Genomic DNA, 14,560 nt, shown 5'->3' on the forward strand with positions numbered 1-14,560 from the left:
GCCAACCTCAGAAACAACAGCGAGATCGCGGGGAGGATGCAGACAACGAAGAAAACAGCCTTGACGTAGTGTTATGAAAATATATATTTAAACTGCTGTTTTGCAGTGAGTTGCGGTGGCTCAAGTGGTTAAGACGCTGAACTGCAGGCTGTGGAAGGTCAGTTCGAGTGTGCCGCATGACGGAGTGAGCGCCCGTCTCTAGTTCCAGCTCCTGCCAACCTAGCAGTTCGAAAGCAAGAAATTGCAAGTAGATAAATAGGTACCACTTCAGTGGGAAGGGAACAGCGTTCCGTGCGCCTTGGTGTTTAGTCATGCCGGCCACATGACCACGGAAACGTCTTCGGACAGCGCTGGCTCTTCGGCTTTGAAACGGAGATGAGCACCGCAACCTTAGAGTCGGATTCGACTGGCTTTCGAGCAAGGGAACCTTTACCTTTGCAGTGAGTAGCAATGTTCCCTCTAAGCGGTGGAGTCTTGTGAACAAAAATTCTACTTTCTGAGCTACCGGCATTAAAGCTGGGAGCGAGCGATTTGGCTGCTGCATCAATCAGTTTGCTGTGGAGCCCTCCTTCCTGAGCTGAGACAAAAATGTGTGAGCCGGAGGCTAAAAAACTGTGAGTTAGCTCACACTAACTGAGCTTAGAGGGAACACTGGTGAGTAGTATTTCTTCAATAGGTGGCGGCTGGAGATCTCCCCGCTGTGCGGCTTCGTCTGCTGTGGGCTGGGGGTACAGAGCAACCCCGGAGTAGGTAGCCAGGCAGGTTCTTGGAGCGGGGCTGTTCGCGTTGGTCTCCCCCGTCTGCGCTGATGCCGCCGTTAATCCTGACCTACCCCCTCACAGCATTTTTTAACTTCTTTGCTTAATTGCTTTGGATAGAAATAAAGCCTTTCTGCCACTGGGAACCCAAAGTGGCTCCTTTCACCTTTCCTCCACTTTATCCTCACGACAACGCTGTGAGGCTGGTTAGGCTGATATAGTATCTGATTGGCCCAAGGTCACCCAGCGAACTTCTGTGGCAGAGTGGAGGAGATTCGAACTTGGGTGTCCCAGTCAGTATTCCCTCTATGTTCAGTTAGTGTGAGCTCGCTCAGAGTTTTTTGAACCTCTCACTCACACATCTTTGTCTTCGCTCAGGAAGGATGGCTCCAGAGCCAACTGATTTATACAGTAGTGTTAAATACTGGGTCTAGACACATTGCAGTGATCAGCTCTAGTTTATTCAGTGATTTCAGAACACCACAAGGACCGCTAGCAGGGCTTGACCCCTGCTTATAAAGCATACACACACCACACCCAACACACACACACACACTCCGAGTGATAGGCTATTTACAACACTTATCTATTGGTTTGTTCCAGGATCCTGGCAAGCTATTGTTCTACAGTGGCAAGCTCAACCCGATCCTGGAACAGCTTGAGGAATGGCTTAGGCTCAATACATAACAAGTAGCCAAATCGCTCGCTCACAATTTTAATGCCAGTAGCACACAAAGTAGAATTTTTGCTCACAAGACTCCACAACTTAGAGGGAGCATTGGTCCCAGTCCAGCACTTTAACCTCTGCAAGCACCACGCTGGCTCTCAGCAGGATCGTTGTAAGCATTGCTGATAGGCTGCCAGGTCCCCCCTAGCCACTGGGGGGTGGGGGAGCAGGGTTGCCAGATCCAAGGGGGGAAACTCCTGGAGATTCAGGGGTGGAGCCAAAGGAGGACCTCAGGGGGTACTGTAGACAGGGGTCGTTTCCTGCGGGAGCTCGCAGGAGCGGAGCTCTGGCAGTAAGGAGCCCAGGGGTGGGCACATGCAACAAGCCCCGCAAAACAATCCAAAACAGTCCAGTGGAGCCTGAGCGGTGGGTGTTGCCTTCTGACACACTTCCGGTGATGTCAGGGGGCGTGGCATATGCAAATATGTTATGCTGATGAGTTTTGCTAATGAGCTCCTGCACCTCTTTTTCTACGAAATGACCCCTACTCACAGCAACTTATGGAGAGGAATGTAGGTTAAGCTGAGAGAAGGACTGACTCAAGGTCACAGAAGTGGTGGGTGTTGCCTTCTGACACACTTCCGGTGACTTCAGGGGGTGTGGCATATGCAAATAAGTTATGCTAATGAGGTCCTGCACCTCTTTTTCTACGAAATGACCCGACTGTAGAGCCCACCCTCCAAAGCATTCATCATCTCCAGGGAAACTGATCTCTGTAGTCTGAAGATGAGCTTTAATTCTGAGGGATCCCCCGATCCCACCTGGAGGGTGGCATCCCGAATTGCTGACGTAACAAGACCTATTCAAATATGAAGGGGTCTTAGCACAAGGTCCCTGCCCCAAGAACCTTACAGGTGGATAGATATACATGCATCACCCACAGGAGAGCAGAGTGTGACCTAAGCAGGGAGAACCGGGTTTGATTCCTCACGCCTCCACATGCAGCTGCTGGTGTGACCTTGGGTCAGTCACAAGTTTTTTCAGCGCTGTTCTCTCAAGGACAGTTCTCAAGAGAGCTCTCTCAGCCCCACCAACCTCACAGGGTGTCTGTGGTGGGGTGGGGTAGGGAGGGGAGGGAAAAGGGATTGTAGACCGCTCTGAGACTCCTTCGGGTAGTGAAGGGCGGGGTATAAATCTCATCCTTCTTCTTGGTGCAGTAGAGTTAAATAATGAAACATCTTCATTTTGATCACTTCACTTCTCTTGCTTTCTGTAAAAGTAGGACACCAGGGAAACATAGAACATCAGTATCCCAACATAAGTCATTGCATACATTTCAGAGTTTCTCCATTGTGAATATAATCATCTTTAAACAGTTTTCATTTCTGCAGGTGATAGTCCCCAGTGTAGAGATTAAGAACATAAGAGACGCCAATGTTGGATCAGGCCAAAGGCCCATCCAGTCCAACACTCTGTGTCACACAGTGGCCAGAAATACCAGGTGCTATCAGAAGGTCCACCAGTGGGGCCAGGACATTAGAAGCCCTCCCACTGTTAACCCCCCCACAAGCACCAAGAAGACACAGCATCACTTGCCCCAGAGCCCCTATCTATACCTTGTGGCTAATAGCCACTGATGGACCTCTGCTCCATATCTATATATCTTAAATCCGCACATCGGGGGGACCTGGGGGGGGAGGGAGAGGTTTGTGCGCACGTGGGGCGGTCCCCACGTGTGCACAAAAATCCTCAGGCCAAAGGCCCATCCAGTCCAACACTCTGTGTCACACAGTGGCCAGAAATACCAGTGCCATCAGGAGGTCCAGCAGTGGGGCCAGGACATTAGAAGCCCTCCCACTGTTGACCCCCCCCCCAAGCACCAAGAAGACAGAGCATCACTTGCCCCAGAGCCCCTAGCTATACCTTGTGGCTAATAGCCACTGATGGACCTCTGCTCCATATGCTTATCTAATTCCCTTTTGAAGCCGTCCATGCTTGTAGCACCCACCACTTCCTGTGGCAGTGAATTCCATGTGTTAATCACTCTTTGGGTGAAGAAGTACTTCCTTTTATCCGTTCTAACCCGACCGCTCAGCAATTTCATGGAGTGCCCACGGGTTCTTGTATTGTGAGAAAGGGAGAAAAGTACCTCTTTCTTTACCTGCTCTTTCCCATGCATAATCTTATAAACCTCGATCATGTCACCCCTCAGTCGTCTTTTCTCCAAGCTAAAGAGCCCTAAGCGCTTTAACCTTTCCTCATAGGGAAAGTGTTCCAACCCTTTTATCATTCGAGTTGCCCTTTTCTGCACTTTTTCCAAAGCTATAATATCCTTTTTAAGGTGTGGTGCCCAGAACTGCACACAGTATTCCAAATGAGGTCTCACCATTGATTTATATAGGGGCATTATGATATTGGCTGATCTGTTTTCAATACCCTTCCTAATAATCCCCAGCATAGCATTGGCCTTCTTTATTGCAGTCACACACTGTCTCGACATTTTCAGTGAGTTATCTACTACAACTCCAAGATCTCTCTCTTGATCTGTCTCTGCCAGTTCAGACCCCATCAATGTGTATTTATATTTAGGATTTTTGGCTCCAATGTGCATCACCTTGCACTTGGCCACATTGAACCCCATTTGCCATGTTGACGCCCACTCGCCCATCCTTGACAGATCCCCTTGGAGTGCCTCACAATCCTCACTGGTTTTCACCACCCTGAACAACTTTGTATCATCCGCAAATTTAGCCACTTCACTGCTTACTCCCAACTCCAAATCATTAATGAACAAGTTAAAAAGCAGTGGACCAAGTACTGATTCCTGCGGTACCCCACTGCTTACCACCCTCCACTGAGAAAATTGCCCATTTATACTCACTCTCTGTTTTCTATTAATTAGCCAGTTTTTGATCCATAAAAGGACTTGTCCTTTTATTCCATGATTTTTGAGCTTACTTAGGAGCCTTTGATGAGGAACTTTATCAAAAGCTTTCTGGAAGTCAAAGTAAGCAATATCTATTGGATCCCCCTTGTCCAGAGCCCAGATTATGTCATATCACTGGGAGTTGTCAAACCTCTTCTCTCCTTCATCAACCCTTCCATTCCCATCACCTTCCTCTGGAACGTCACATGGATCATTGTAAATCTCTGCAGGAATAAGGACCCCCCACCGCCTATGGAGACTGTTCAAGAGGTAAATAGAGAATTGCACCTCAGCCTCATTGCAGGTCATTTCCCCCCACGGTTCTTACATATGGATATAATATGTAAGGATCCCCCACCGCCTATGGAGACTGTTCAAGAGGTAAATAGAGAATTGCACCTCAGCCTCATTGCAGGTCATTTCCCCCCACGGTTCTTACATATGGATACAATATGTACCTTTAAACCTGTGTAGCAGTAGGATCTCCTGTCAACCTAGCAGTTCGAAAGCAAGAAATTGCAAGTAGATAAATAGGTACCGCTTCTGAGGGCTTGGCTTCTGAGGGAAGAGACATTTGGGAGTCAGTGTTTTCTGACAGGCAATAGTCAGAAAAGTACTTGTACAAAGAGAAGAAGAGAAACCACATTGTCTTTGGTATATTAACACTGCCCTGAGGGAGAATTTTAGATTCTGAGGAAAACTTAAGAACAGCTTTATACAGACAAAGGATCCTGGAAGGATCTGGCAGTAGGTCTGGGTAGTTAGAGTGAATGCCCATACAAGCCAAATAGAAAAAGGAGTTATCGCTTCTTAGGAACAAGAATAACTTCCTGCCAGTGAAAGGGGTTGGGATTGGGAAGAGAACCCTGGTGTGTGATAAAGGGGAAAAGCTTCGATACCTCAGGAGCTAATGAAAAGCTGTATTATCTAAAGGAAAACCTGTAGTGCCTGAAGGAAAAAATCTAGAAACATCAATAAGAACTGTGTTGTGCTGAAATATACTAAACAAAGTACATCTCAAAGAAAGGAACAGAAAGCCTTGAAACAAAACTACAAATACACACTCTTGAATGTTCTAAGAATTCAACTCTGTGGGTGTGGTCAGACGGCGTGCTGGAAGTGGTTTAAATTTAACCTGGAGAATCGCGATCACACTCACCTCCTTGTTCCGGATCGCTGTGCAGCCACATTACTCCCCGCCATCCACACGCAGGAGCATGCATCGGTGTGGGTTTTTTCTCCTCTCAGTTCGGGCATGCGCACAGGTGGCCATCTGTAGAATTAAAATTTTCGCGCGCCCGCAGAACAGCGATTTCCACTTCAACCCAACTGCTGTAACACTTCCCTTTAAACTTTAAAGGAACACTTCCCTTTAAACTTTTACCCTGAAATTGGCCTCCATGAGATCCCAAACTCGTCTAACCAACAAAACTAGGCACCGTTTAAACGTTGTTTTTAATAAGGCGGGAGCGGAGCTCTGCCTGTGCGCATACTGCCGACGCTAAAATAAGATGGCGGGTGAAGAGCGGAAGCCTCGGGCTCCTGAGCGGAAGTGGCTCGACACCGCAGGAGCGATCAGATGTCAGAAAAGTGCGTCTAGAACTGGAGAATCAGGAAAACACCACTTCGGGACCTGATAACAAAATACTCTGTTTTAAAGGGGGTTTGAGCCGGAAAGCGACAGCTGGGGACGGTGTGCAGATGTTGGGTGTGTGAACGTGAATATAAAATCTATTACTGAAGCATGCTGAAAGCGGACTAAACCGCCCGTCTGAACATATCCTGTATATATTAGAAAGTTTTTTACCTCAGCAATCTGAAAACCTTGACTATTCCATTTATACATATATTCCCTGCCTGTTTAATAAAATCTTTGTTCTGTTTTTGAAAGTTAACTTGCCTCAAGTGCCATTTCTCAAGGGTTTAAAGAAAACTGGACCAGCTCCTGTATTTTCAGTAAAGTTCCTGAGCTGAGAAAAAGCCTAAACTAAAAATCTCAAACGTAGGGTGGGACAGTCGTCTTTTATGACAAAGAATATATACATGCTACTGTAGGGCAACTCAGTCACTGAGGGGAACTGAAGATTTGGCGGGAAAAATCTGCCAGACAGTTGGGGAAATATAGGGGTTTGTCATAGACACACACAGGGGTTTTTTACACACACAAAAATCCTATGCTAGTTGTCAACCTAGTAGAGAAAAGTAGAAGGGGAGCCGAGAGCGGGAATGGTAGGTGATATAAACAAAGAGGGTAAGAGGGAAATTCACAGAGCAGTGGAAGAGCAAAGAAAACTGAGAAGGTAGAAGGGAGGATATATATCCAAGAAAGAATGGATGAGGAGGATGCTTGTAGAATTCTGGAGCCACTGCACAACTTCCAGTGATAACTTTGATTCCTCGCCCAAGGACGATCTCCAGGCACAGAGCTCGAGTTCTAGGCCCTGGGACTGTCATTCCATACCTAGAGACCGATCCTAAAGCAGGTCAACTTACAAGGAAGTCCCATTTTAGTTGACGAGGCTTAGACCCAGGAAAGAGGACTGCAGCTTCATTTGACTTGCAGGAACTGCGACTGACTCAGTTCCCTCAGTTTTCGCATGCAAGAGGCCTCCCATTGCTCGCAACGGCTATTTCTTGCGGTTAGGGCATCCCCCAAGTACTGCTTTTATTAGACAAACTGCCACAAGTGAAAGGATTTACCCCTGACCTTACTGTTGTTATCCCCCCCCCCCCCCCCCCCCAGGGGGCCCGGGGGGGGGGGGGGGTCTCGCAAGGCCAGGCGTGGGCAGTGCCCGTCGTTGGAGCCCCGAGTGGGCTCTGCCGCTGCTGCTTAAATTATACTGCTCTGGAGCCCTCTTTCCTAAGCGAAGACAAACGTGTGCCAGCTGTAGGCTAAAAAACTCCCCCCCAGGCTGAGAGAGCTCTGACAGAAACTGCTCTTTTTTCAAGAACAGCTCTTATCAGAACTATGGCCTGCCCAAGGTCACACCAGCAGGTGCAAACGGAGGAGTGGGGAATCAAACCCAGTTCTCTCAGATTAGAGTCCGTGCACTCAACCACTACACTAAACTGGGTCAAGTACAACAGGAAAAAGTTAACAGCACGGTGGCTTGGTAGCAAAGGTACTTTTAAATTCAACAGCAAAACTCTTCAAGCAGCCTCACAAACAAATCCAGGAATGTTATTTATAAGCCTGCTTACTTAAGCACATCCCTGTATGTGTAGTCATTTGTGTACCCGTTGGCCTGAAATAACCAAGCTGCCTTTGTTGCTCCTCTAGATGAAATTCTTTAACAGCAGAGGGCAGGAAAGAATGGCTTCCCACACCCAACCCTAAACTTTCCTCACCATCACATTCTCCGATTAATTCAGTAGTTTGGCTATTCAGTTTTTTTGCCCCTCTTTGCTTGGAATCCGCTGCCTCGCCTGCCTTTCCCCCTCATCTTCTCCCTCTTTACATAGGGTTATTACATTGTGGGCTTTTAGAGCACTACGCTACCCAATTATCATTTAGATGCTTAGTGAGTACTTTAGAACTCTAACAAGTCTTATTTAACTAGGGGCATTGGGGTGGATGGGGGACCTTTAAATATTGGAGGGAGGCCTGAAAATCTCTGCTTGCTGACTTCTGACTTACCCAAACTGGTTTCCTTCTGCTTTTCAGATGCAAGACTAGTTTGCAACCATCATGCTGTGTTTCAGTCAAGTGATGTAAACCTCAAACCTTGTTCAATACACAAATTACCAAATATATACCCAGCTCAAAGGTGAATAACTTATTAGAAGAGATTTCCCCTTTTCGGCATCTGCACGTGATTGGGAGCTACACACAGCTTAATGTCCATTCCGTTTGCCTACCCTACTACACAGTACAGTCTTGATTCAGAGGCATCTCTTTTTGCCAAATAGCTTCCTGGATGGAAGTTCTACAACCTTCCTAGGCAGAGTTTCCTACCGCTAAAGCAGTTGGCCTCTTACCCTGCCTTCAGGGACAAGGATGGACGATTGTCCCTCCCCACCTGACCTTCCATAAAACTGGAAAACTCCCGCTCCAGTTTTTCCAACCATTTCCCCATAGAATTTACCTGTTGTAGGCGTGCACACACCCCGGACGGCCCAGGTTAGCCTGATCTCTTCAGATCTCAGAAGCTAAGCAGGGCCAGCCCTGGTTAGTATTTGGGTGGGAGACCAACAAGGAAGTCCAGGGTTGCTACACAGGGGGAAGTAATGCCAAACCGCCTCTGAACGTCTTGAAAATATGGGGTCACTCTTAAGTCGATTATGACTCGATGGCATTTACCACCACATGTGCACCATCTACAGAATAATGGCAGCCACTTTCCCCTTACAGCTGCTACATCACAAATTCCCAGGCCCACCAAATAGAGTAGGCAGTGCTTTGCTGCACAGAAGATATTGGGTGTGTGTAATTCTTAATTGCAGCTCTTCACCTAGTTCAAGACTAGCTGAAAGAGTGAAATTTGCCGGAACAGGCTGAAAACAGGTCCCCAGCCTACTAAGTCAGGGGTGTCAAACATGCGGCCCGGGGGCTAGATCAGGCCCCCAGAGGGCTTCCGTCAGGCCCGCAGTGGAACTGGCCATCTCCTGCTTCCAGTTTTGCTGCTGCTGTATCATAGCTTGCTTCGCCAGACTCTCTTAATCACTCACACATTTCATGTTTTAACCTGGGTCCTAGACTCAGAACTCTGAGCATGAGATTATTGAGATATATGTCAGAGTGATAGAGGTAGCAAGCAGTTACCATAGATCAGTTTGATCTGTTTGTCATACCTAGCTGTCATGCTAATAATCATGTAACTACAGCCAGGTGTTTTCTAGCAGGTGTTGCTCTTTCAGGTCTTGTTAGAGTTAGTGATTACATCACCTTGATTGGCTGGGGTTTAGCATAATAGCTATCAGCTTAGTAAACTGGAAGGGGACTCAGTTCTCATAGACTAAGGCAGACATGCTGTTCAATAGCCTGTAAATATCTCTCTATATATTCACTTTTATAACTATATAAACTCTGTGTGTACCTTCATAACTGGTCAGTCTCCCGCTTCTTATTTACAACACCCAATAGAGATTTCTGTGGTGAATGTCAATAAATCAAAAGTAGGTTTGCAGCTTACAGAGCTAATGTTTTTAGCATGTTTTTATTTTAAGTAAAAAAATATATCTTTGTGTTTGTGTCCTTTATAAAGTTTATATCTCCGCTCCCTGGCATTACCTTTTATGACACACATGGCCTGGCCCAACAAGATCTCATTTATGTCAGATCCGGCCCTCATAACAAGAGTTCGACACCCCTGTACTAAGTAGACATGCACATAACCTTCATATCTGCACTTTCCGAGGTGGCTGTCACTAGTTGGGATGCTTTTGTTGGGAGGTTAATTCAACCTGTTCAGGGTATTGAACAGCTACAGAAACCTGCAAAACCGGAAGACGGTGACACAACAGGAAAAAACCCACCTGAATACCACTGGTTAATGCTCCAAAGTGCTACTGACCGTATGCAGTCTTCTGTCATTCCCTCAGTTGCCCACTGGTCAATACACATCATGACCACTTTGCTGTTTAGAACTGACCACTGTAGGACATAGGTTTATTCAATAAAGTGTTACTAAGACTGGGATTCTCTGACCTGGATAGTCCAGGCTAGTCCATTCTCATCAGATCTCAGAAGCTAAGCAGGGTCAGTCCTAGCTAGTGTTTGGATGGGAGACCTCCAAGGAATATCAGAGTCGTGACGTGGAGGCAGGCAATGACAAACCACCTCCGAACACGTCGCTTGCCTTGAAAACCCCATGGGACTGCCATAAGTCATCTGTGGCTTGAGAGTGTGCATGCACACACCCCCACAACTAGGATTGACACCACCTTGGTGACCAGAGTTTAGGAAATGCCAGTTACCGCCCATCTTCTACTTCTCTTTTGGATTCTTGCATTTGTAGTTGTTCAGTCGCACAGTCGAGTCCGACTCTTCGCGACCCCATGGACCAGATCCCGCCAGGCCCTCCTGTCTTCCGCCGTCCTCTGAAGTTTGCTCATTTTCATGTTCGTTGCATCTATGACACTGTCTAACCATCTCATCCTTTGCCGTCCCCGTCTTCTTCGACCTTCAATCTTTCCCAGCATCAGGGTCTTCTCCAGTGAGTGCTCCCTTCTCATTTGGTGGCCAAAGTATTTGAGCTTCGGTTTCATTATCTGGCCTTCCAGGGAACAGTCAGGGTTGATTTCTTTGAGGATTGACTGATTTGATCTTCTTGCAGTCCAAGGGACTCTCTTGTACACGATCAGATATTGCTTCCCGTGAGATGAGTGCTCTAAAAGGAGCATCACAACACACTAGCTTAGGTCTCGGCGACACTTCAGAGCTCAGCATTCGTGCCTGTCTCCCAAATCCAGAAGTTTAAAGAAAAATAACCACACAAAACCCACTGAAGGTTAAAGCAGCTTTTGCGGTCTTCAAAGTAAGGTCTTAAGATGGATCGTATTCGATAGCAGCTTTTTATTGGTTATAAAACCTAAGCCCATATACAAAATTAGGAACACATTTAGATGCCTCTTTCGAAAGAATGATTTTTAAATCTATGAACTGATAAGTTTTTAAAAAAATAATAAACACAAAAGCAATTTTTAAAACACTGTTTCGAAAACTTAAAAAAGTGCAGCAAATATACTTTTGGCTTGGATCCCGAGATCCCACTGCATGAGTGGAAGGACTTCTGCCGGCACGGGAGGGGGAGGATCGCTTTTGTGCCACCAATTCCTTGTCTGTAACCCCTGAAACCGTGCTTTGGAGGGACTCCCCTGAGCCAGATTGCAGGGTGTTGCAGGGAGCAGGAAATTCGCAGCACCTTCTACGAGCGGAAGGGGCCTTCCATTCACGCAGCACGGTTTCCGCATCCAAACGTTTGCTTACTTTATTAGCTATGAAATGGCTGAATCCCAATCAAGAACTGATAAGGACTGAGAAAAATGTTACCACTTTAATAAATTTTCCTATGTTCGTCTCTATGCACTGAGTACGGGGGAGGGGGGCCACCATCACCACGGTAGTGGAAAAACATTAAACTTGTTTTGAATGTAGTATCTAGGACATAGAGCATAGGTTTACTATTTAAAAAGGGAGGGAACAGGGAAGAAATTTGCTCACGTTATCAGCTGCATGTCTCCTTTGAAATTCCAAAAACGGTGACCGTATCTAATTTTGATTTGATAGTGTCTATTTTTTTTTTCCAGCCAACACAACAGAATGGTCAGGATCTTCGACGATGTGTGAACAGGACCACACGTGACCAAAGTTTTAACTTAAACATCTGGGTAAAGAAAAGGCACAATGAATTTCAACTCAATTTTTATGTGCACAAGAGTTGAAAAAAGTCTGAGCCACCTTAAAGAGAAATTGATCCCCCCCCCCAATTTATAAAACCTATAAATAGAGGCCAAACCACTATTATTAAAACAGATCATCTAGCAAGTAAAAATCTTGCAGTTTAAGAAACAAAACTTGTATCCTTTTGAGATACAAGACAACTCGCTCTTTAAAGTGGCTCCACCTTGGCAGATAAGATATTTAAATGAATGAACACCCGGAAATGTCTTGTTCCTCAGTGGGGAAAAACAGCTGATCGACAAAGCTTTGATGGCATCTGTCCTTATCTTCATCACAGTAAATACAACCCACATCCAATAATTACATTAGTTTTACATTTTTTTTTGTTTTTGCATCCCTTCACATCAAGGCATTGGGAAAGTTACATCCAGTGAACAGCAACGACAAAGCCAGTTTGTGTGACAGCAAACAGAGTTTAAGTTTCACTTTTACCCACAGCAATCCCAAATCCCTCTAAAAAACAGCCAGGTTGGACAGTTCCCCCCATTAAACTACTGATCTCCTATGTTAACCAGCTCACGTCAATTCATCTGTCCTGAGCCGCACGTATTTATTAATGCTTATGCTGAACCACACCGCAGCTCCCACAAAGCCTCACACGACTAGTATGTATCTTTTTTTAACTATGTGAAATAGGTTTATAGGCTAAAATTTTCTATCATTTCTTCCAATACTCCAAAAAAAAAAATGAAGCTTTTATGATGCTTCTTAAAAAAAAAGAAGAAGAAGAGTTGCTAGTTTGTCGCCAACCACATCATCAAAAGCACTGGTAAGTAAAAATAGTTTTTAAGACTAAATTACAGTAAACATGAAGAGCTCCACAGTTTTAAACCCAAAATATAAATCAACATTGTTCAATTTATAAATTTAAACCAAAAATAATAATAATAATAATATACTGACTACCGAAAGATGAAAGCAAGATTCTCATTAACCAATGCTCGTTGGGGACAGCTCGTGTTTCTTTGATCTGGGACCCTTGCTTTCAGCTTTAAACAGAAGTTCAAGTCTGTAACAGGTTTGTAGCTCAGGTAAATTACCATGCACAGCACTTCATTACTTCAAAAAACAGCAGGAACACACAGGCTGAAGAGTGGTCAAGTACGACTTGCTGTTCTCAAAAAAAAAAAAATTAGGTATAATGGCCATGTTTTGCTAGTCCAAATCTAAACGTTCGTTCTTCAATTTCCAAGTTTCTGAGGCAGTAATAAAACACAATTACCGGTCAAGACGTCTGTTTGTTTGTTTTTAACCTGTAATCAATTATCAAGTTCTTTAAGAAGTTTTTTCTTTTTTTAATTTCAGTTTTCACCAATGAAAATAATTTGAACTTCCATTTTCTTTTATTTTTTTTATTCCTCCACGTGAAATATATGAAAATATGTTTGTCGAGCAACAATGGCGGAGGCTTCAAAAAAATAGAAAATAAACCGGGCCTCCCAAAAAGTCTTCCAAAAATGTAAGCGTATCCTACTTAAAGGAGTCCTGATCCACAGCATCGCGCTCTTGTCCAAAGAAAGCTTCTTTCTCTGTGGATAGGCCACGTGCCACCACAAAACCGCAGATTGTGGTTCTCAGTTTACCAAAAAGAAGAGGAAAGGTAGCAGGGGCTATTAAAAAATTCTAAAACAGTTTATGAGATCATGCATATGCTTTTACAGTCCATGTGACGGTGACTTTTGGCAACTGCAGAGTGACCGATAAATGACTTGCTTTAGAAGCATCAGACAAGAAGGCATATGCTTGGGACCTTGTTTTTTTTTCTTTTAAATGGTAGCGCCATCTGGTGGTAACATCTTATTGGTGTGGGACAGACAAGACTGCGTTTTGTATTGAGCTTAAAAATTGAATTCTTTCGTTTGGAGATTGGCCGTCGGGTCGAAGTTGTAAGTGCCTCCTTGCGTCGCTTCCGGAATGAGGCTGGGGTCTTCGTCAATCTGCAAAACGCAAAAACAGAAAGCAGTTCGTGAAGACGTGGAGAGACCGAAGGCTTCTGCCCAGCATTCCTTAGTAGTAGGCAAAAATAAAGTCCTGCACTTAAGAACATAAGAACATAAGAGACGCCAATGTTGGATCAGGCCAAAGGCCCATCCAGTCCAACACTCTGTGTCACACAGTGGCCAGAAATACCAGTGCCATCAGGAGGTCTTAACAACCTTCAGCCCTGATCTAGATAGCCCAGGCTAGCCCGATCTCATCAGTTCTCAGAGGATAAGCGGAGTCTGCCCTGGTTGGTATTTGGACGGGAGACCACCAAGGAAATCCAGGCTTGCTGCGTGGAGGCAGGCAAGGGCAAAACCGCCTCTGAATGTCTCTCGTCTTGAAAGACCTACAGGGTTGCCGCAAGCTGGCTGTGACTTGATGGCATATTCCACCACCACCATCCTGAAGTTACGGGATAGCTTTTAACCATTTCCCCCTTGGTTTTGTGCAAGAAAAAAGGGGCTCTGAAAGATCACTGGGGAACAGAAACAGTTTCCTCACCCCTATCTCAGCTCTGTTACTATATGCTACTGGGCAGATGCTATCAGAACAGCGTCGTCCTTCTAACTCATGGGCCCCCAAGCCTTTTTGAGCCTGTGGGCAACCTTTGGAATTCTGACCCAGGGCGGTAGGCGCAACCACAAAATGGCCGTTCTGGAAGGCGTCGCCATTCACAAAATGGCCACCCTGGGAAGCGGAGAGACACACACTCAGAGGACGCCCAAATGCTGGAAACAAGAGAACTAATTTTTTAAAAAACACACTTAGAGAGAACAAGGGGCGGACCCGCAATACTCGCGTGGGGGGGGGGAGGCAGAGGAGGA

At 45.6% G+C, this 14,560-nt stretch overlaps 1 protein-coding gene across 1 annotated transcript in view; it reads right to left on the bottom strand.

Annotated features, from left to right (window-relative positions):
- Positions 1-13,340: 13,340 nt before the first annotated feature.
- The window catches only part of KPNA3 (karyopherin alpha 3 (importin alpha 4)), a 34,061-nt gene continuing 32,841 nt past the window's right edge, over positions 13,341-14,560 (bottom strand). The window contains exon 16 of the mRNA XM_015422792.1: positions 13,341-13,690. Coding sequence (XP_015278278.1) covers positions 13,592-13,690 — 99 coding nt within the window. The 3' untranslated portion in view covers positions 13,341-13,591. The remainder of the gene's footprint in view (positions 13,691-14,560) is intronic.

The sequence above is a fragment of the Gekko japonicus genome, unplaced genomic scaffold (genome assembly GCF_001447785.1).
Source record: "Gekko japonicus isolate JY-2015 unplaced genomic scaffold, Gekko_japonicus_V1.1 scaffold3715, whole genome shotgun sequence".
Classification (NCBI taxonomy): domain Eukaryota; kingdom Metazoa; phylum Chordata; class Lepidosauria; order Squamata; family Gekkonidae; genus Gekko; species Gekko japonicus.